At 42.3% G+C, this 23,923-nt stretch overlaps 1 protein-coding gene across 3 annotated transcripts in view; it reads left to right on the top strand.

Annotated features, from left to right (window-relative positions):
* The first annotated feature begins 274 nt into the window (after window positions 1-274).
* Window positions 275-23,923, top strand: part of Palm2akap2 (PALM2 and AKAP2 fusion) — a 456,764-nt gene continuing 433,115 nt past the window's right edge. For 2 of the 3 annotated variants that reach the window (XM_048783227.1, XM_015492211.2), the window contains exon 1: window positions 275-366. In XM_048783227.1, coding sequence (XP_048639184.1) covers window positions 362-366 — 5 coding nt within the window. In that variant the 5' untranslated portion in view covers window positions 275-361. The remainder of the gene's footprint in view (window positions 367-23,923) is intronic. The other variant, XM_048783228.1, reaches the window with a different exon arrangement.

The raw sequence follows: 23,923 nt of genomic DNA, 5'->3' as shown, positions 1-23,923 counted from the left end.
ACGGCAGCGCCGCCTGTCCCAGGGACGCGGCGCAGCTGGCGCCGCGGGCGGGCGCCTGGGCACTGCGCGCGGGTGGCCCCATCGCCTGGCGCGCAGCTGCCGGCGCGCTCCCTCCCGAAACCCCGAAGTGGAGTGGCTTGTCTAGCGCCCGGCGAACAACATTATCCAATTGCTTCCCGTTTTATTCGCAGGCTGGGAGCCGAGAAAGCCTGAGCGTTCACTTTCAACCCTCCCGGGGAGGAGGGTGCGGCGGGCGGGCGGGGAGGGCAGACGACTCCGGCTCCACCTCGCGCTCGGCTCGGGCAGAGCGAGCGGCGCCGAGAGCCCCGCAGCAGCGCGCCCGGCCTCCCGGAGCCCCGCGATGGAGTGAGTATCCCCGCGCCGCGCGCCGCTCGCTGCCTACTCTCGGCTCGTTGCCATGGTGACCGAGGCAGCAGGCCGATCCGGCTCGGTCCCCGTCCAGCATGGGTGTTTCATTTCAGCCCAGAGTGTACGCCTCGCGTTTCTATAGCAGCCGCCTGGGCGGCAGGAGGCCAGGGGTAGGAGCTCGGGGGTGCAGGGGTTTGGTGCGGCTCCCCTTGGCCGGCACGGCCTCCCCGGGGAAGATGCTGCTAAGGAGCGAAGCACGTTCTAGGCGTCCCCTAGACTGCTCAGGGAGTTGGCCGCAAGAGCCATTACTTCCGATTCCCACCCTTGTCAGCATTATTGGACTGCAGTTAAAAGGGGGAGGGGGGCGGTCACTGCGGATCGGAAGCAAATGTGGCTCCGTGCGAAGCGCGTAATGGAAGGATGATGAGTTAGTGGGTATAGGAGCCAAGGCTGCAAGGTCCTGGCTACCAGAAACCAGGGGAGGACCCAGAAGAATTGATTTGCTTCTGGGGTAATGGGGAAAAGGGACAAGAAATGTACTACCGGCGGCCAGAGGTTCAATTACAAGGTTTGGCACCACGCACACTGACTGCATGGGAGGGGTGGGGAGGAGGTGGCATGAAGACAAGAGAGGCGTCACCCAGAAAAAGACACAATAAAGGGCCCCGGCGGTGGGTCTGGGCTAGGGTTCCCCTCTCCTCTGTCTTTGCATCCCTACGTTGCTTTTTGGTCAGTCTCCCAGCTGCTGCCGCAGCAGGGCCACTCTGACAGGCGCCAATTGCTCCCAGAAAGGTTCAATTTTGGAGCCAGCTATTAGAGCCCCGCTCACTTGGTCAGCTTCTCCCCTTCCTGATCTCCTCCCACGGATACTCCCTGACATTGGAGCCGCATGAAATCATATTTCACATTGGAGATAATGTCATGTTTTCAGGTATCATGCTAAGCCCCATACACCCGAGATGCTGCTTTTATTCTCTGCGTATCTGATCGTGTGGATGCAATTTAATCCTCACCAACAAGCTTGCTAAAGCATGGTGAGAGATGCTGTGGCCTTAGGAGTGGTGGATTTCAGGCCCTACCTGCTACTGGTGCTATTGATGTCCTATGCCAATATTTTAATATCTCTGAGCCTCAGTTTCCCCATTTGTACAATGGAGACAAAGATATTTCTTACTCCCTATTAAGCATGACTAAGAGGATCTGATAATTTTTGTATATCTCCTAAAGGGCTTTGTAAATTATAAGCTATGTTCAAATCTAGAGAGCAGTTAAGAGCTGGGCTCTGGAGTCAGAGTATCTGGGTTTGAGTCCTTGGACACATTGCTGAAGGGGGTTAATCTTTCTGGACCTCATTTGCCCCATCTGGAAAATTAGAATATTAATAGTAACTATTTCATGTGATTTTTGTGAACATTAATTAAGACAAATTAGTGTGTGTGTTGGGGGGGGTGATTCTTAGGACAGAGCCTAGCACAAAATATACTCAATATCACCTATTTTCTGTAACTACAATCTGTTATTTATTATCATGACTATTTTTTATTATGACTATGAAATGTCCAGCATTTTCTACTGACATTTTATGGGGAAACAGGTTGGCAGCTAGCCTTTTTTTTTTTTTTTTTGAGATTATACAGAAACAGAATGTCCAAAGGGCAGTGAGAATAGCACAGTCCCAAGTCACCATGGTCGTTGTGGGCAGCCAGTCAGAAGCGATAGTGGCATGGTGTACAGGACAGGGACTGGTAACGTGGCCTCTGCCTGCTCCATTCTGGCTCCTCATTTGTTTTCCTAGGCTGTCCGTAACAGGAGATTGACAGTGGCCCTGTCACCTTGCTGTGTGGGGTTAAAGGGCAGTTCCTTTCATCCTCATCCTCTGCTATTCATGTCATGTACCGTGTATTTCCCCTGGGCAGAGCTCATGGCCACTTCCTTCTGTGGAACAGCATAAGGCTTGCGTTCAGTTTGCCTCCTTGGAACTTTCCACCATTTCTCCTGGACCCCAGCTAAGGTTGCTGCAGGAGGCCTGTCCAGCCCTCTGACTCCTGTGCACACGACTTCTCTCCCCTCTCCGGGTCCAACAGCCTCCTTCTCACCCGATCAACCTGGCCTTGACTTTCCCCATTCCACTTGACATTCCAAAGTCCTCCTGACCTTTCACATAACCTCCCCAATTTCCAGTGGTCCATCTGCTCTTGGCCCCACTTCCTTAATACAAATAGTTCTCCCCACCCCCTTCCGAATAACACCTTTTCTGTCCTTTCTTGGGTCTAACACTAGTCCCCATGTGCCAAGTCCTATACTTGCCCTCAATCCAAATCCTCACCTCTAATCTCCCCTGTAGCACACAGGTTGCTTTGAATTATAAGTGAGAAAGGGACTTGGTTTCCCTCACTCACTGTGTCTACCTTCTAAATTAATTAGAAGAGGGAATGACATTTACTTTTTATTTTTTTCATTTAACCAACAAATATTTGTTGAGATTAGCAATGGTCAGTAAAACAGTCATGATTCTCATCATCTGGAGTTCAAAGTCTAATAAGGGGTAAACTTCAAACCAGTAAGCCAGGCACAATAACTTCCACAAAAGGAAAGGACACATACACACACACAAAAAAAAAATTACAAGAAGAGAAAATAGGTTAGATTAGGAGCTCAGAGAAGCTTCTCTGACAATCTGATTGTTTTTATTTGGTACTAGACATTGAACCTAGGGGTGCTCTACCACTGAGCTACAGCCCCAACTTTTTTTTATTATTTACTTTGAGAAAGAGTCTCACTAAGTTGCTGAGGCTGGACTCGAACATGCAATCCTCCTGCCTCAGCCTCCCAAGTCATTGGGATTATAGACATGCAGTGAGAAGCTAATATTTAATTGGAAAACTGAACGATGAGTAGGAATTGTCCAGGTAAGAAGTGAAGGGAGAGACTGGGATTGTGGCTCAGTAGTAGAGTACTTGCCTAGCATATGAGGCAATGGGTTTGATCCTCAGCACATAAAAATAAACAAATAAAAGTATTGTGTCCATCTATAACTAAAAATATTTTTTTTAAAAAAGAAGTGAAGGGAAGAAGCATTCTGGGCTGATACTAAGGCCCTGAGGCAGGAGCTACCTTGGCAAGTTGGATGAACTGAAAGAAGGGTAGTTGCCGGAGCTTGTTGTGTGGCGGAAGGTGGGCTCAAGGTGAGACTGAAGAAGTAGGCCAGGTAGATCACAGAGTGTGGAATAGTCCATGCAGGGACTTTGGATTTCACCCTGAGTGCTTCAGAGGGCCACCAAAGAGATTTGTACATGGGCATGATGATCTTTGTGTTCTATAGTACCACAACTCAGAAATTTAAAAAATAAAGAAAACATCTTTTCTTCTGAAGAGATTTAAAATACATGACATGGAAAACGTATCATAGCTCAAGGAGAGGGGACTATTGATTTTCAAAGCCAGACCTTGGTTGGGCACCAACATCTGAGAGTTGGGAGTAATCCTAGGTTGTCAACAAAAAGGAAATGAAGTGAAAATAAGAACAGATAGTCATGCATTCCCGAGCATTATTGGTTTTGATAAAAACAAGAGGTTCTTCAGTAAGAAAAGCGTCTGATAATAAATAAGCAACCAGGACACCAAGTGACTGGATCTCAACCTTTTCTTGCTGAAGTGTCCTTTACGGGATGTTTGGATCAGAGAAGACTCACCCCTGGAGAGCCAGAGGCAGGGATGTGTCGCGTTGCGTTCAGTGCCCGTGTTCTGGGGCAGTACCTAAGTATCGGGCAATGGCAGGTCCGTGGCTGGCTCCTTGGTGGGCGGGGTGTGGGGCTGATGTGCTTGGGAGAACACACTTCAGCACATGTAGTTACTAATGAGACACCACTTGGAAGCTTTGCCTCACACTTCTCCGGAGCAGTCTTCCAAACAGCGTGGGCTGAGAAGCCGCACAGAGAGTACAACACAGGGAGTCTTCCATTATTGCCATCCCTGCAGCCCCGGGGGCTCTGACGACACGGATGGCAGCCTCAGACTGGAAGTGACATGCCCCACCTGCTGATAGGTACCTGTTTTTCACATGCACCTATGACACAGAACGAGCTCAAGGCATCCAGAAGGGATGGTGAAGACTCTAACGTGGGGTTTTGCAAATGAGCAAAACTGGGCTATGAAAGGGTGTGGTGGGACTTGGGATCACAGATCAACCCAGGTCCTGACCAGAAGCCTTCCTTTGCTCACACAGCTCTCCGCTTGTTCAGCAGGATTTACTGAATATCTTCTATGTACCGGATAAATGGGGGCCATCCCTACCCCTGACCCTATCTTCAAGGACCTTCCCGTTTGGCCTGTGTGACTATGGAGGCGAGGTGCTGTTGAACTGGTTTCTTGCTAACCTTGCCCTGTGGCATTTTGTGTGTTCAGCACATGGTGAGCTTTAAAGAAATGTGTTTAAACACACATGTAGGGGCTGGGGCTGTAGCTCGGGGAGTGGAGCACACACTCAGCATGCTAGAGGCCCTGGGTTCCAGCACCAGCATCCCCCCCAAAAAAGTGTGCAAAGTTTTTGAAAGTTAAATTTTATGATAACGTATGGCTTTTAAAAATAGAATGCTTTGGAAGTTTGTAAAGTAAACCTCCCCATTTTCCATTCTTTCCTTCAAATCTCAGTCTTAGAGGTAGCTACCAAGAACAGTTTGAAACTATCCTTCCACAGAGTCTTCCAGCAAACCACAGAGTTGGGAACGCATAATGACATAGGTTAATATGGGTGACACTCTTACCTATGGGATGCCATAGACTGTCTGCAGCTTGCTTTTTCCACTTCTGTTATATTGTGTATACTTTTATGTATCAATATACACATGCCTACTTCATTTGCTTTTATTAACTGCTTAGTGTTTACTTTGGGAATATAGTTAATCAGCCCCTCTTTTTTTTTTTTTGTACTGGGGATTGAACTCAGGGGCATTCGACCACTGAGCCACATTCTCAGCCCTATTTTGTATTTTATTTAGAGTCAGGGTCTCACTGAGTTGCTTAGCACCTTGCTTTTGCTAAGGTTGGCTTTGAACTTGTGATCCTCCTGCCTCAGCCTCCTCAGCCACTGAGATTATAGGTATGTGCTACCATGCCTGGCCCCAATCAGCCCCTCTTTAATGGAAACTTATATGCAATGCTACAACAAACATCCTTGTAAACTTTGAAAATGAATCTGAATACTATTTTCCAGAAATGAAATTGCTGGGTGAGGGCATATACACATTATAAAATTTTCCAGGTTATTTTCAAGTCTCTAAAAATCTCACATCACCACCTTTAACCTTTGAGAGCACCTATGACCACCCCGATCCTCGACAGTCCTAGCCACATTATATATTTATGTCTGAAGTTTCTGTTTGGCTAGTCTGGCGTCCTGCATTGGTGCTGTCAGTGGTCACTGGTCCTCACTACTTGTTGGTGTCTCAGAGAACACTAGCCAGGAGGATCCAACGGAGCCCGGAGATAATAAAATTCACAAAGGCAAAACTCAAAACATCTCTTCAGCTTTTGAAAAGTGGTCAAGGAGGCTTTTCTAGAATCTGTCGGATTCAGACTTGGTAGATTGATTGCTTACTCTTAAGGTTGAGGAAATCTTTCATCCTGCATTTACCATCGGTGGCCGTTGTATTGTTGGTTTGACATTTCCAAGGTTTTTAGCATTTGCAGTTTCTAAACATTTATTATTCAATCAACATTTTTTTGAGTACCTTTTTCATCCTCAGCACAGTTCCAAGTATAGAGAACACAGCAGTGAACCATTAAATACTATTTAATTAGATGAGACAGACAGTACATGCAAAGTTCAATGTCAGACAGTGGCAAACGTTAAGAATAAAAATAAAGCAGGAGGACGGGGAGAGTCCTTTTTTGTAAAGTTGTCAGGGAACAGGATCCAGGGGTGGAGAGTTTGAGCAGACTTGAACAAAGTGGGGGGCGAGCCTCACTGTAGAAGGAAGAGCCGTTGCAAAGGTCCTGAGGCAGGCCCATGTTTCTGGCTTAGCATCCCTCTTGGATCTAAGTGGAATCAGATCACCAGCAGCCCTTTCGTTAACTGTACTCTTTCCTGAATTTCTTATATTGATTCAGTATTTAGCTGGAAGACTCATTTTTAAGCAGAGACCAAAGGTATTCTTTTTGCTTCTATAAACAAACAAATTGTGGATGAAATGATAGAATCCTGTCTTTCCCCCTCATAATTCTGTAAGACACCGTTCCATTGTGTTCTGGTATCGACTGCTGCTCTGGAAAAATCTGAGGCTCGCCTGATATCTCCTCTTTGTAGGTGGCTTGCTTTCTACTCTCCCTCCCTGGCCCCTGTGATTTTTATTTTTATTCTTTTGACTCATCATTGATAGAATTATTTTTAAGCACTGAAAGCTTTGTAACTTCTCTGTGATATTTCTCACTGCAATCACTCTGTTGGGTTTTCCTAGACAATGGTCATTTTTTTTTTTTATCGGAAAGTTGTGTTTTCCTTTATTTTTCATAAAGATATTTTCTTCCTGGTGTTCAGTTTTAAAAAGATCTATTTGTTCTGTTATCTACGCAGGGGCATCTCATGGTTATGGCTGCCATAACTATTCATTTTAAATTGCTTTCTTTCCCTTCTTGATTTACCCATGAGTTTATTTATCTTTAAAAATCTATAGGTAATTGACTATCTTTTAAAGCAACATTTGTTTGATTTTCATTCTAATGTAGCTTTCATGTCTGAAATAGGTTTTATTTTTAATTTTTTTTGTAGTTGTAGATGGACAGCATGCTTTTTATTTGTGTATTTTTTTTATGTGGTGCTGAGGATCGAACCCAGTGCTTCCCACGTGTAAGGCAAGCGCTTTGCCACTGAGCTATAGCCCCAGCCTGAAATAGTTTTTTTAAAAAATATTTTTTTAATTGTAGGTGGACATGATATATTTATTTATTTATTTATTTTTATGTGGTGCTGAGGATTGAACCCAGTGCTTCACACCTGCAAGGCAAGTGCTCTACCGCTGAGCTATAGCCACAGCCCTGTAATAGTTTTATTCTTACCTTCAATTTATTTCCTGACTCTGCTGATTCAGTTTGCACTTGTTTATTTTTTTTTAAAGAGTTCATAATTTCAGGGCTGGGGTTGTGGCTCAGCAGTAGAGTGCTTGCCTAGCTCGTGTGATGCCCTGGGTTCAATCCTCAGCATCACATAAAAATAAATAAGTAAAATAAAGATATTGTGTCCAACTACAACTAAAAAATAAATGTTAAAGAAAAGAGTTAATAATTTTTTAACTGCTTTGTATGGAGAAGAATTTATCTGAAAATTTTATGTATTCTTGTGCTTGTTTCCTGAAATATATATATCTGCTTATAAACCTTCCTTAAAAAAAAAAGCAGTAACTATGCAAAATAGAATCTGTACCTATTGAAGGATTTGCATTTGTCACCCATTTGCAAATGGACACAGCTCTATCCAGGAAACCTGTTTGCCTGAGAATAAGGTGGAGACTACCATTAGGGGAAGACATTGACGTTAGATCAGATATTTTGTCTCATGAATGTTTTTTTTTTTTTTTTTAAACTCTGCAATGTCTTTTGTTTAAGAAATGCTTCATGAGTGATCGGATTACTCAGGTGACATATCGCTGCTGTGTGTGTGTGTGTGTGTGTGTGTGTGTGTGTGGTTAGACAGATATTGGTGCTTATTTATTATAACTCAGTTGACCTTGATTAGCATCTCTGGAGCAGGGTGGGGCAAGTCATCCATCAAGGTAATTGTGATTCCCCATTTCTTTCCCTATCTCTTGTCTCCGGACTATTCTTCCATGTTACATTTTAAGTTTTAGGGTTTCATGGATAACAAAGATGCAGAGTGCACATGGAGCCCAGTTGCTGTCACTTCCTGCATCTCTGTGGGGTGGAACCAGTCCCTCCATATAGATTACCCCATGACTTACCTGTTCCCTACCTCCCAATCAACCCTCGTACCCCCTGTATTCTCTCCTCACTTGGAGAGAAATTTTAAAATCAATGGAGATCTGTGGAAGTGCATAGCACTTTTTAGGGTTGTTCATTGATTTAATTAAAAAATTTTAGTTACTCTTTTTGGCAGATGATTGTCATAGCCTGTGATATGAGACTCTTAGTTCTTTGCTACTTTCAAAAGAAGCACACTTTTTTTCATTTTTATTTATATATGACAGTGGAATGCATTACAATTCTTATTACACATATAGAGCACAATTTTTCATATCTCTGGTTCTATTCACACCAATTCGTGTCTTTATACATGTACTTTGGATAATAATGTCCATCACATTCCACCATCATTGCTAACCCCATGCCCCATCCTGTCCCCTCCCACCCCTCTGCCCTATCTAGAGTTCATCTATTCCTCCCATGATCCCCCTCCCTACCCTACTATGAGTCAGCCTCCTTATATCAAAGAAAAATTGGGCATTTGATTGTTTTTCTAAATCTTTATTCATTAGTTCATCTCTTCACGTTTCAAGCAGATGGAAGACTTCCCTTTACCATATCTTTGAGCGAATGAATCCATGAATCTTGCTTTCCTATAATGATAGGAGCTATCAAATATTGTTTTTGACAGAGTAATTCTGTCTTTTTTTCCCTCTCAGTTCTTAGGAATATGCATGGCATAAAAGCTCATGAATGAGACAGTAAATGCTTTGCAGAAGTTTTGGGGAGGGGTGTGGATATTCTCCATCTCACACGCCCCTCTCTGCCCACCTCAGCTCTGTGCCCAGCGAGGCTGACCTCTGCGCATTGCATCAGCTTGGCTTTCTTGCCTTTGGACTTCCTGATGGGCCTGTCAATGGAGGGCACCAGCAGGAGAGCCAGGTCTGGGGACAGTGAGGTCACTGCACTTATTGTACAGTCTCCCTTCCTGTAGGGTAGTGGGTGGCCAGCTGCGGCTCTCCTCTTCTGAGGGCCAGAGCACCTGCCTGAAGCCCTCCCTACAGTTTTTGCTGCAGTTCTCTCTCTGACCACTTCCTTCCTGGGCTCCTTTAGGATGATGTGTGGCAGGGGCTCCTCCTGATGCTGGGTTAGCCCCTGAACTCTCCCCCATCCCTGTTGATTTCCTTTAGCTCCCCACGGCCTTGGGAAGCCATCCCCTTGTGAAGCTCTTCTCAGTTACCCAATCTGACTCTACCAGCTCTTTCTAGCTGGGGTCCTAACAGAACATAAGAAGGCTGGGAGTATTTGAAGACTTACGGTAACATGTTTTGTATTACTGAGATGGAACTTGGGAACTTTTGCTTGTGCACATGTTCTGATCACCAGTTTTCCAGGCTCCAATGATGGAAAGAGATACTTGAGCATTGATTGTTAGGAGCACACTTACAGGCTACCAATGAGTTCATTTGCTTCTCATTGAAGATGTCATTTTTCTTATAATAAAAATTTCCCCTAATTTGATTCCTAAGAGGGAAATCCTGTCTCAGTTATGAGGAGGCTTAATTAGAATTTTGTTTTATTTAAGGAGATTTTATTTTATTTCTTTTTGTTAAAGGAAGGAATTTTCTTAGTCAAAATTCTGCTTTTGTGAAGGGACCTTCAAAGTGTTTGACCTACTGTTTGAACAGAGGTGACAATTTAACCTTTCCATAGTGTCCATGAATGCTTCCTAAATTGCTGCCATGTCAATTAAATCTGCACCATCTTATTTAATCTTCTTTTTCACAGATAGTGAAAAAGCATAAAATGCAGTCTAATCAAAAGCTATTTTACAAGTTTTGAATTAATATGCTCTAAATTAAGGATATTACAGTCCATCTATTTTAATCTAGCATTTCACACTTGGATAGTTAAGTTGTTATTTAGGCTGCTTGTTCTGCTTTCAGAACCTCCATTTCTCTGTCAATTATGTTATTCCATTCATTCCTTCAACCTGCAATTATTATGTACCTACTATGTTCTGGACACTGCACTGGGTACCTGTAATATAAACATAAATAAAGCAAAGTCCCTGATATTACAGGGGCCACATTCTAGGGAGGACCAAATTACTCTAAGTAATTGCAATGAGATATTCTGTGTTTGGTGTCAGGGGAAGGTTTGACAGGCTACTGTCTGTGAGAAGCACAGAGCAGTGGGGAGAGGAGCCACGCTGGATTTTAGGAGTCCAGATATTCTAAGAGGGGATAAAATTCCAAGCTTGTCCTTAGATTACTTCAGCATCAAAGCATTGTGCTTAATGTCTACACTAGTTATCTTACCCCTGGCTAAGCCACTTTCTAGAAAGAAGAATCCAAGTCAATTCCAACATTAAAACTGGCTTGAACAATTGACCTAACCTTTGCATGTTTCTGTCTGCACTGCTGAGTCTGACAGTTCCCCGTGGTCCCTGGTGCTGCAGCACTGTGGGGCTTGTCTGCCCCCTGGAGGAGTCAGAAGCTGTTTTTCAGATGACAGTGCAAAGTGGGATCACCAGTGAGACAAAATAAAGAACAAAAAGCAAACAAAACAAAATAACAAAGCAGAAGAAAATGTTGCCTACACATGTGGCTTTGTTCTCTATAATTCATATGTGCTAATAAATAAAAATAAAAACCAAACAACAACAGACATGAAGATTTGTTGGGCACTGCAGAACCTTGTTAGACGCTTGGTTTGTTTTAGCATCTTTGATAAAATCATATCAAAAGTCTCTGGACTTTTAGGAGTCCAGATATTCTAAAAGCAGATAAAATTCCAAGCTTGTCCTTAGACTGTCCGGGGTTGTGGCTCAGTGGTAGAGTGCTTGCCTAGCATGTGTGAGGCACTGGGTTTGATCCTCGGCACCACATAAAAATAAATAAATAAATAAAATAAAAAGATATTGTGTCCATCTACAACTTAAAAAAAAAAGTCTCTGGACCATTGAAAGACATTAAAATCTGCCAAACTGTAGCTATAACCCATTATGAGAAGCACTGAAGAAGTGGGTCTGGAAACGATTTTGAAGTCCCTTTAATGCCTGTCTCACCTCTTCTCTTCCAGAGGGAGGTGCACAGCTTTGAAAATTAAGGACATCAATAATAAGGTCTCATTTCCTAAGACAGCCCCTCTCACGCTGCAGCGTGCACAGGGATCAGCTGGATCTTGAATGCGCAGGTCCGGGCGGGGTTCCATTTCCAGGCTCTCAGTGAAGGTCGCCCAGGGTGCTGCTGCTACTGCTGCGGCTGGTTGGTGACCACATTTTGACCATGCATGTTCACAGGGCAGGTGGTGCAAGGCTGGATAGAAAGCTATAAGTGGGGTCTCCTCCTTTTACACTTCCCCCAAACAACTCTCCTGGTAGGGAATTTTGCCCATGAACTAGAATTTAGCAATCCCTGGTCAACCAGGTAAATAAATATACAAAGCAAAACCTACTTCATTTTATTTGGCGTAACTCAGCAGTTCCAAAAGAATGAGTTAAGAAAAACAGATTTAAAAATAATTAAAGCAGGATGGGGATGTGTAAATGCTTATAAGGTAGATACAGGTAATCTTATATTTTAAAATACAAATCTGAAAAATTTTGTGGTCATAAATTATTTAGAATCTAAGCATATTTTCCCTTGGGTAGATTTTTTTGACATTAAAAAAAAACAACAACTGCTGAATCTAATTATCTGTGGCCTCATGTGCCTGAAAATCAGTAAGAAAACACTTGGTGTAACTGTGAAGTTGTAATTACGTGACTGTGGTGGTTAGATGAATAGGATGTGCTAGACCAGGAAGCTTATGATATTCTCTTTTCTGAATAAGATGAACAAATGTGGAGATCCTTCCGATTAAGTGCAAGGGAAAGGCAGCCTACTATATAAAGGATAATTCAAACATGTTATGGTTTTAAGTTGTGTTTTCATTTATGTAAGATGGGATTCACTCCTCAAATTCTTTCATTTTCAATGTTTCAAGCTAAACATTCTAAAGATATTTGAGAGGTGAGCGTCATGAAACAAAGTTCAGGTATAAGTCCTCGATTGCCTAATGAAATGATGGTTCTTAGGATGTGGGCAAATTAAAGCAGAGTTTCTCAGGATGCCCAGCGTGTCTTCCCTTCGTCTTGTCAGTTATCATTACAAGTGTGTTACTGTATCAGGTGGTATGTGTCTGAATTCAGTACAGTAGAGCAGTAGTGACCATGCTTGGGAGAATAAAAAACGTGTGTGTGTGTGTGTGTGTGTGTGTATGAGACTCTCTACTTAAAAAAAAATCATCTAAAGATTTTATTTTTATTTATTTTATTTTTTAACATTTTTTTAATTGTAACACAACATCAACATCCACCTTGACATAATCACCAAAGCATGGAACCCAACCTGCTCCAATTCAGTCCCCAGTACTTGCTCCCTGCTGGCCCCCAACCTGCTTCCCTCCCTTCACTCCACCAATCCTTCTTGAATCCATGTACAGTTTACTTAAAAAAACAAAAAAACAAAAAAACAGTGTCCCGTGGACACACCTGTTGCTGGACCCAGCTTGTCCCATCCATGCACATACAGAAAGTTCGGTCAGATCATCCCACCGCTCTTCCCTTTCCCCATCCCTTCTCCTGCCTCAGTCTCCTTGTCTGCTCTATTGGCCTTTCCTCTGTTTTGATGAAGTCCCCCTCCCCTCTTTGTTTTCTTCCTTTCTCTCTTTTTATTGGCCCTCACCCCTCCGCCCCCGCCCCTGGCCCCAGCAGGCCTTGTTTTGGATTAGCTTCCACTTATCAGAGAAAACATTTGACCTTGGTCTTTTGGGGTCTGGCTTGTTTCACTGAGTGCGATAGTCTCCACTGAGACTCTTTTAAAAGCTTCCTTCTTAAATGCCACCCTTCCAATATGCATCTCTCTGTCCTATTTTGGCACTTCTCTCCCAACTTTTTTCCACATTTATCCTTCTCTTGGGAATTAGAAAAGGATTCTGAAGACCAAAATCCCAGGTTGTTGGAAAAACTTTGACACTTGTCAATCTCAGCCCATATTTTCCCACTGAATGAGATTGGCCCAAGGTATTCATGGACCCTCTGGGTAACCAAGACCAGAGTTTTCTTTCTTTTTTTTTTTTTTGGTAGTGCTGGGGATCAAACCCAGGGCCTCATGCATGCTAGACAAGTGCTATACCATTGAACTACATCCCCAGTCCCCAAAGAGAGACTTTTAATAGTCTATTTCACAAAATAGGTTATTGTATATAGAGAGAATATATCTATACAATAAGTATATGTACAGAAATATAGGTGGCATAAAATTTAACATTGTAACCATTTACATAAGTGGCATAATTTACCATGTTGCACAGCTACTACTTTTCCAGTGTGCTTTTATTATCCCAAACTGAAACTCTATATTCATTAAATAATAACTTCTTATTCCCCTTTCCCCAGTCCTCTCTTCTACTTTGCTATGAATTTGCCTAATCTTGGTACCTCATGTAAAGAGCTTTGTACAGTATTGTCTGTTTGTGTCTGATTGATTTAACTTAGTATAATGTTTTCAAGGTTCATCCATCTTTAGCATATGTCAGAATTCTACTCCTTTTAAAGGCTGAATAATATTCCATTGTAGACTATACTACATTTATCTGTTCATTGGTTAATGGACATTTGGGATGCTTAGACCTTTGGGCTCTTGTGAATAATGCTTCCATGAATATGAATGTACAAACATCTGTTTGAATCCCTGCTTTCAATTTCTTTTTTGGAGGTGGATACCAGGGATTGAACCCAGGGGCACACCAGTGAGCCACATCCCCAGACTTTTTCTCATTTTTTATTTTGAGACAGGGTCTTGCTATGTTGCTTAAGGCCTGGCTAGATTGCCTTCAACTTGTGATGTTATTGTCTCAGCCTCCCCAGCCTCTGGGATTACAGGTGCATACCACTGTGCCTGGTCCTGCTTTCAATTCTTTGGGGTACAGGGGTCATGAATCATTCTTGAAAGCCTATTATGACTCAAATATAGTATTTTCTAGAAGCTCAAGTCACAGAGGAACTGGACAGAGTCCCAGCTATCATGTGCACACATGAATGATACAAGAACAATTTTGTATACCAATAAGTGGTACTGAAAAAACAATTGAGGACCTGATTAGGTTATCTTGGGATGCAGCAAGAGGTAGATTTGGGCAGCCTCACTTAAGATAGAGCAGAAGCAGCTGGTGCTATATGCACACCTGTAACCCAGTACTGAGTCCCAGTGTGAAGCTGGTGATGGAAATGAGCACATGGTGGTGGATGAAGATGAGGTCAGAGACCAGGTCAGGGGGACCTTCCAAGCCACTCATGGGTGTGTATGGGTGTCATGAGGCCTTAAGTTCATGCAATTTTGGAGACCCTTTCTAAGAGAAAGGACACAAAAATCTCTCCCTTTTGCAAGTTTTACCAACACACCTTGGACCATATAAATACCAAGTTCCTTCCAGAGCTTGAAGGGACTGCATAAGAGAGGGGCTGTGACCTCAAGCATCAGCAACGCCACAGCGACCTGCTTCTGAGTCCTGAGAGAGAGGGGTTGGGTTTTTGTTTTTGCCTTCAACTATTTTCTGTTGCTATAACAGAATATCTGGCACTGGGTAATTTATAAAGGAAAGAAGTTTGTTTTGGCTCATGGTTCTGGAGGCTGAAAAATCCAAGAGCAGGTTCTGGCAGCTACGGTGTTTCTGGTGAAGGACTTCTCACTGCTTCACAGCACAGTGGAAGGAAAGAGCCACACAAGTGGAACTCCCTTTCGTGACAACCCCCTCTGGTGAGAATGTCCCCATTCCCATGAGAACTCCCTCCCTTGGGAAGAACGGTATCATCCAGTCATGTGGGCAGGGCGTGGTTAGAGGCTGTTCTGGTGCAGCAAGTGATATTCGATGGTGCCTGAGTTGAGGGCTACGGCAGCCCCGACAGCAGGAAGTGGTCAGATTTCCTAAGGTCTCAGAGGAGAATTCCAAGCTGGGATCCCTGAGGACAGCCGGCATCATTAACTCACTGTTTCTTCTCCGCCTCCTGGAGCCCGGGTCTCAGCACAGCACTGCAGCCATATTCAGCCGAGTTAGGAGCTCACTGGGCCCTCCAACTTTCTCCACGCTGTATGACATTAACCTAGACCAGAGCCGCCTGCTCTTTCTCTTCTCAGGTTTCATTGTCTCATGACGGAACGCCTGGGACATTGAAAGATGAATTCTCTGTAAGGGAGATGCCCATATATCACACCAAAGGTCAGAGGCCCCGGGGCCAGGATCTTTGTGGTCCACTATCCACACATTTTTCAACACTATGAGATGGCTTCAGATTCAGGAGGAGAGCTGCTGCTATTTGTCATTTGCAATTTATGACTGTTCACTTCTTCAGCCACCAGCGGATGGCCTTTCGTCTGGGCTGTGAAACATCATGACTGATTGGTTTTCTAAGGCGGGAGAATGCTCCCACTTTCTAAACCAGCACATCCGGGAGCTGAGGAAAAGCTTTGCCTGTGAGGAATCCGCCTGTTGCTTTTAGCGTAGTGGATTTATGTTTGGTGAAAGTAAAAGTGATATGAGGTGTGTGTGTGTGTGTGTGTGTGTGTGAGTGAGAGAGAGAGAGAGAGAGAGAGAGAGAGAGAGAGAGAACAGGAGAGAAGACAAAAAAGCAGAGACTTCCCCTGCTCAGAGCAGCTTTTCTGTGGGTCCCAAGAAGTCCAGTGAACTGTGGGGACACGGGACTAAATCAATCAGGGTCACTCCAAGTGAATTTGGGCTGACTAAATAAAGACACAGACACAGAAAGTACCTTTTTCTTTGAGTTCAGTGACTGCTCCTCAGCCACAGCTCCCACATGGGGGGGCAAAGCAGGCAAGAAAGAGGAGGAACACACCTCGAACCTGAGTTTTATTAATGGGAGGAGCTAATGCATGGAGCATTCTATTTAAAAAAAATGGGCAGAAGGGCAGGATTACAACAAACAGATGGGTATAATTCAACCCCTTCAGGTGACCCCCACTCCCAGAGCTGCACCTTTCTTTTCCCAGCGGAGGTAAGGTCCAGCTGCATCGCAAGGTGCAGTATCAGTTCAGCACCTCTTTACTCAGGACTTAAAGGTGTGTGCAAAGCTCCTGAACAGGGCGGCCCCCGACAGTGAACAGTGACAATGGTTGGCAGCCAGGGCGTGGCAGTGGCCGCGATGAGAAAGGTATATGCTTTGAAGACTGACTCACAAAGAAACTTTTTTTGGCAGATTCTTTGTGTATTGTGGCAGGAAAAGAGAACTCAGGACGAAGGCCAAGGTGTTTGGCTTTGAGTGGCAGATAAATAATGTGCCATTTGTTCAGAGAGGGAACCCCTGTTTGGGGGTGGGGAGGCAAGGTTGGGTCCGGGCCAAGTTTTGTTTGAGATGCTTGTTAACATCCAAATAGAAATGTCAGGCAGGCAATCAGCTGTATGAGTCCCGTGTTCAGGGAGGATAAGGCATTCAGCTGGGGAGTCTTCAGGCCATAGATGGTGTTGAAGGTCATAGGAATAGATGGGGTCGTGTTGGTAGAGTGTAGACAAAGATAAGACTCCCGTTGATAGTCAGAACTTTCCAGTGTTCCATCATCAATAGTTTTTATGTCCTTTATCAATCTGACCATTTTCATAAATATCTCTTCTGACTATTTAAAAAATCTTATTTAAAAGCATGCATATGGCACATATATAAATAATGCCTGCATATCTCAAGAGAATATATGGATAATGGGTTTAGCACCTCTGTGCCCATTCATAATGAAACCCTTTGGTAGACCAAAAGTAGAAGAATTTTGTATTAAAACCTTACAGCAAACACAATACTTAAGGGAAACAGTCCCTTCAAAGGAACTTTAATTAATTAATTCATGTTTAATAGATTTCCCTATTCTGGAAATAAGGGGGAAAATACAATATGTGGTGCTGTGTGTCTGGCTCTTTGACTAGCATCAAGTTTTCAAGGTTCATTCACATTGTAGCATATATCAGATTTCATTTCATTTTTATTGCTGAATAATATATCATAGTTAAGCTTTTAACACTTGAATCAGCTCTAGGCAGAATTATGTCATCCATAATTATAAATCATATTTTATTCTAACTCAAAGTATATTGTCCCATTAAAACACTTTTTGTAGAAAATTCAGAGAAAAACTTACATAAAAGAATTGTACATTAACAAATAAAATGAATTCACAAGGGAAGAAAACTTCTAGAGGAATGAGTTTATTTTAACAGTGTTATCACTGACTTCTTGATACATGAATCCCAGCAAAGTATCTTTCGAATGTAATGGGAGATGCCGCTTCTGGGTGAATCTCAATTTAGAAAACAAACGCTGTATTTTCTCTGTATTTTCCATGGGCTAGAAGGGTACGGACCCAGGTGAATGAATGGGAGTGCTCTTACATTCTTGTTTTGAACAGAACTTAGACGTGACATCACAAACACACACCTTCCACCTTGGTTGGTGGTAGTAGATCTCACTTTTCTCCCCTCTCGCTGGGAGGCTGACTCCACACTTCATCTTCCTGGTTCCAAAAGTGCGTGCTCCCATTGGCCATTTGGATTTGTCCTTGCGGGTGTCTGTTCCCTTCACGTCTATCATCCTCACTAACAGAACCCTCCAAATCAATAGCCAGCCTGGGTTTCCAGCGAGAAGTGACAGCTGAACAAGGGTGGTGTCCTCAAGGAGAACTGTGTGTAAAAGGCAGCCCAAGGAAGAAGCCCAACAGGGATTCTCAGTTGGGTGGACCCTCTGTGTGCAAGCAACAGAAGCCAGCTCTGACTATGCAGGAAAGAAATGTTTGGGAAGGATGTGCAGGTATCTAGGAGACTGAAGGAAGAGCGGAAGCACAGTCTCTGGGAAGGACCGAAGCCAAGGCAGCTCCTGGTCTCCAGCACAGGGTGCAATGGACAGGCCAGCAGCTGGGAGGAACAACTTCCAACCCCATTCAGACTCTGAGCCACTCAATTCAAGAGTCATAGGTCCACCCTGGAATCAGAGGGAGAGTGGAAGAGAAAATAGGAGAATAAGGAAATGTGGGCTGTGTTGCCAGAAGAGAGAAGGATGATGGATAGATCAAAGGAAGAGCTGTCCCCAAGGGAGGACTCAGACTCCATTCTACCAACACCAGGGGTGACCTGAGTGAGTTCCTGTGGGCGAATCCAAGAGTCTCCTTCAGAGTTACTTTGGATTTTCTCTAAAATATAAAGCCATGGATGATCCAGGCTCAAAGTTTTACTCCAACTGGGCGTGGTGGTGCATGCTGGACATGGTGGCACATGCTTGCAATCCCAGTGGCTCAGGAGGCTGAGGCAGGAGGATCGTAAATTCGATGCCAGCCTCAGCAACTTAGCAAAGCACTAAGAAACCCAGTGAGACCCTGTCTCTGAATAAAATACAAAATAGGGCTGGGGATGTGGCTCAGTGGTCGAGTGCCCCTGAGTTCAATTCCCAGTAGCCCCCTAAAAAAGTTTTATCCCAGAGAACCTGGATCAGTGCAGAGCCAACCTATCAACCAAGCAAAGCCTTTAAAACACACGAAACAAGAAAGTTATAACTCAGGATAAGTTAGCTGTAAAATATAAACGAATGAGGTAATATACAGGGAATTATTGGGAACATGGTTTTTTAAATGATGGCTTTGGTTTTAGAATAATTGAGTGACACATCTTTTTTGCCAATTGTTGGGAGCTGCCACATAGGAGTTGAACGCCCCCTAGCTTTGAGTGATGGAAAAGCAGAGACTGGTTTCTACTGCACAGGGAAGCAGGTGGATCCCCATCTCCCCATCTCCACTCAGCAGGGGAGTAGACGGTACCCAATGGGAGTGGGCTGCCTTCTTGCTCCTTTATAATACTACCCCTTACGTTTTTTGGATGGAATGTTCTATGGAACATGGTCTCAGACATGCGCTCTCTCTTTTATCTGCCTCTCTTGCTTCCCTTGTGGGAGCTGGAGCTGAGGAGCCGTAACTGAACCCCAAGAAAAATGTACTCTCTGTGTCTGTGTGATTATTCAGTGTCAGCCCAATTTATCTGGCATGATCCCGTCTGATTTAGTCACGTGTAGTGACAGCCAATAACTACAGAGAAAAATTTAGAAACTCACTATTAATCTGTTTATAAAACTATCATTTGCATAGAGAGGAAATTTTGGTTTGCTGTTCTTTCTAGCAGGAGGGCTTACAATCAGCTCTTGCAAAAGAGGAAGGGCCAAAACACATCCTTGTTTTATCCAGGAGGCAAATATCATGATATCTATTAAGTGTAACTCAGACTTTTAATCAAAGCACAGCTGGGGCTTAATCATATATGGGGGAAATTAATTAGGCATAGGTTGTGTTTGTGGGCAAAGGCAGAGATGGGATGTATGGAAGGGAAATCATGGTCTGGGGGGGGGATGGCTAAGCAATCCCCAAGGGGTGTGTTGTGAGGGATGGGATTTCAGTTCTCTGAGGGCTTCTGGGAACGCTGTGATTTCATGTGTGGAGGGTATGTGAGGTGCAGTGGCCCTTCCCTGACACGGTGCCTCCACCTCCTCCTTAGTTAGACCTGATGGACTTTAGGACCATCTTAAGGCTTATATATCCCCAGACCTTGACTTTGCAGGTGACATTAAGATGCAGGTTCCATGTGAGCCTCGACAGCAGGGGCCTGTCTTGATACTCTCAGGACTTGGGGTCATTGCTCATTTTTGTTCCTTGAATGAAAATGTTTCTATGTCACATGTCTGTGCTGGTGACCACTTCTCTGGGATTTTGCTTATACACGAATGTCTTTATTTCACCTTCATTTTTAAGGAATATTTTTGCAGTACATACAATTTTAGGTGGACAGTTCTTTTTCTTTAAGCATTTTCAGCAGCGTTTTATGTGATTCTGTTGGCCTTCATTTTCATTAATTCTGGTGAGAAGTCACTCATCATTCATGTCATTGTTCCCTTATATATGTCTTTTTTCTTTGATTACTTTTAAGATTTTCTTGTGTTTCAGTAGTTTGACTCTGGTGTGTCTTATCATCATCTTGTGATATATATATATATATATTTTTTTGCCTGGGGTTTAGAGAGCTCTTAATGCTTTTTTTTTTTTCTTTTTTCTTTCAAATGCCTTTTCCACCTCTCCTCTATCCTTTTGTCTGGAACTCCAATCATTCATATATTAGAATTTTTGACAGAAATTCAAATAAATATTTAAATTTTAGAATAGTTTCAGATTTATAGAAAAACTGGAAAGATAGTTCAGATAGTACCCCTGTTTATTATGTTAACATTTATTATAAAAAGGAACTAATAGTGGTATATTTTGATTATCTAAACTACACAGTAGATTCAGATTTTACTAATTGTTCTCTACTGTTCTCTTTTCTGTTCTAAGATCCCATCCAGGATACCACATTGCCTTTAGTCACCACGGCTCCTTAGTCTCCTCTGGGTCTGTGACAGTTTCTCAGACTTTTCCTGGTTTTTATCATCTTGACAATTTTGAGGAATACAGTTCAGGTGTTTTTTAGAATTTCTTTGCATTTGGGTCTGTCTTGTGTTTTCTTCATGGTGAGAGTGGAGTTATGGGTTTGGGGGAGGAAGACCACAGATGTGGAGAACCAGTCCCATGGCACCACCTCAATGGTACAAGCTAAAAGCATGACTTACTCCATTACCTGCCCAGTTCACTGTTTGCCAGTTTCTCCATTGTGAAGCTACAAGAAGGGGCAAGAAGTTAAATTCTATCTCTTAAGATGGGGACTATCTAGATAATTTATTTGAATCTTTTCTGTATGGGAAATTTCTCTCTCCTCCCCATTTATTCAATCATTGATTTATATCAGCGTGGACTCATGGGCATTTATTTTATACTGTAGGGTATAATTAAGTGCTACCTTTTTCATTTTGTTGCTCAGAATCTTCTGTTTTGATCAGTGGGGGCTCTATCAGGTTGGCTGTTATCTGCCTAGGTTTTTCTATATTTTTACTTTTGGGAACTTTGGGAAACTCTTCACTTATGTTTTTTCAAATGTGTTTCCATTTCTTTATTATTTTCTTGTAGGACTCCAATTTTTTATACTTTAGAGTGCTCAATATTATCCCATAACACAGTATGAGGTGATGCTCATTTTTTCTATTTTTTTTCCTGTTTGTACTTCCACTTTGATAATTTCTCTTGACCTATCTTTAGGTTCAGTAGTTTTTTTTCTTCTGTATTTTCCAATCTGCCATTGAAATTTTGTTGCCAGATATTTATTTTTAGTTCCAGGGTTGTTTTTTTTATTCTCTGTTTCCACATTTCTACTGAATTTTATTATCTTTTCTTGTTCAAGTTACATCAATATGCTTGTAGATTCTTTGACATATTTTTCATAAGGTCCTGATGTATTAATTTCAATATTTATCATCTGTAGGTCTATTTCAGTTGACTATATTTTCCTCATGACTCTGGGTCACATTTTCCCCATGTCCAGTAATTTTTGAATTATGTACTATATATGAAAGATAATCCATATAAGAGGTTCTGGGTTCAGTTACGTTTTTCTGAAGACTGCTATACTAACAAGCAGTTAATTACTGTTGGCTTCCCTTAACTTTGTTGAAGGTTGATTTTAGGATTTGTGAGGAGGTGTTGCCCTTTGGCTTAGGGAGGACCCACTCTTAAGAAAGACCCTCCTGAGATTTTGGTGGCATGTCCAAGGTGTTTAACAAGCCCCTTTATGTAAGTAATTGGCAATAATATATTTAAACAAATTGGTGGGTGTGTTCTAAGAAAATCTGGCCTGCTTCTATTCTGTATAGACTCTGGGCCTGGTTTGTTTGTTTTAATCATACATGTGTGTGTGTGTGTGTGTGTGTATGAAATATAAATATATATATATATATATATATATATATATATATATATTTATGAAAATATGAATAAAGGAAAAATATCTGAATAGAGGAACTCCTATGCTCTGTGTTCTTTTTTTTACTGTTATGCAAATGACATCCATTATATTCTGATTATTTCCTAAAGCTTTTTCTGAACCTCTAATTATAGTTAAAGTCATACCAATAAAATAATATGACAATTTATTTAACTAATCCCTTATTAATGCACATTTAGGTTGTTCCTAGATTTTTTTCGTTACTACAAACAACATTACAATTCTTGACACACACCTTTGTATATGTATTCAAATTCCTAGAAGCAGCATCGCTTAGCCAAGAATTTGTGCTTATACAATTTTATGATTTTTGCTAGTATGCTTTCTTTTTTTTCTTTATTAAATTATTTATTTACTCTAATTTGTTATATATGATGGCAGAATGCAATTCATTTCATAGTACACATATAGAGCACAACTTTTCAAGTCACCGGTTGTACCCAAAGTATTTTCATACCATTCGGGTCTTCATACATGTACTTAGAGTAATGATGTCTAACTCAGAGCTCTATGTTCTTTTAAACACTTTGTTTTACTTGTAACATTTCCAAATGCCCCAAGCCTATCATCTATTAAAAAACACTAGGACACTTAAATTTTATTTTGAAAAATGTACCTATATCTTTCTAGCAGTGGCCATCAGTTAACCACCAGTTTGGGTGACTATGTACTGATAGGCTACATGCTACTCTGGTAATCTAATAATGGGAAAAGCTCTAATTAACCAAAATGCTCCCCCATACTTTGTTTGGCCATCATGGTTTACATGTTGATTCTTTTTTTGATTTTTAAGCATCTCTGATCTTTACTACATATTGACAAAATATCTTATTATTATGTTGGCATAATTAGAAGCACAGAACAGTTTGATTTCAGCTTCTCAGTCATCCTGGGCAAAGTTCACTCTTAGCAACTCGCCATCATTGTTTTAATTTAATATATGAGGACAGCTTGTGGTTTACAGGACCCAATTTAGTTCTCCTTATCAGCAATATTTTGCCATCAGTCTTTGCTCAGTCAATACTTTTTCTTTCCAGTCTTACCTGGACACAAGTGGGTGGGCAATTGGTACCCCTCTTGTCCAGTTGACTGTTCAGCACTCACGTATGCCTTGCCTCCCTGTCATGGTGGTCTTCACTTTTACTATATCTATAGAGACATTTGGAATGACAAAGGAAAAGTCCCCATTAATTGGTATTCTAAAAGCATTTAAGTCCACCTGCCATGCTAAATTTCTTTAAAAAAAAACTCAGAAGAGATAAAAAAGATGAAAATTTTTAGTCCATAAAATTGAGACAAATGACCTCTGGAAGCAATTCTCACTAGTTATAGAGTTTGGCAGAAGAGCAGTCAGTGTCTTGTTCATGCTTTGCTTTGGGAAAGATCAACTTCACCTCCCTAAAAGAGGGAGTGAGATCTCCTCCCTCCCTCCCTCTCTGCCCCGTCACCTGTACCATTCAAAAAACTGGGCAGCTTTATGTCTATTCATTTCAGGGCACAAATTCTATGACTGCTATGCCAAGGAAACAGGGAAGAAGATAGGGAGGAATTACTTTTTGTCCACTGTAGTCTTGGTGTTTAGCTACAAGAAAATTGAAGAAGACAAGAGAGAGACAGTTGGATCCACGGTGGTGTCTTTGTTGAGACAGCGACTGTAGGAGGGAGGGCAAGTTTCCTTGAACAACGATGAATT

The sequence above is a fragment of the Marmota marmota genome, unplaced genomic scaffold (genome assembly GCF_001458135.2).
Source record: "Marmota marmota marmota unplaced genomic scaffold, marMar, whole genome shotgun sequence".
NCBI classification, from domain to species: domain Eukaryota; kingdom Metazoa; phylum Chordata; class Mammalia; order Rodentia; family Sciuridae; genus Marmota; species Marmota marmota.
Note: the sequence above shows the minus strand (reverse complement) of the source record. Positions and strands in the feature narration are given on the sequence as shown.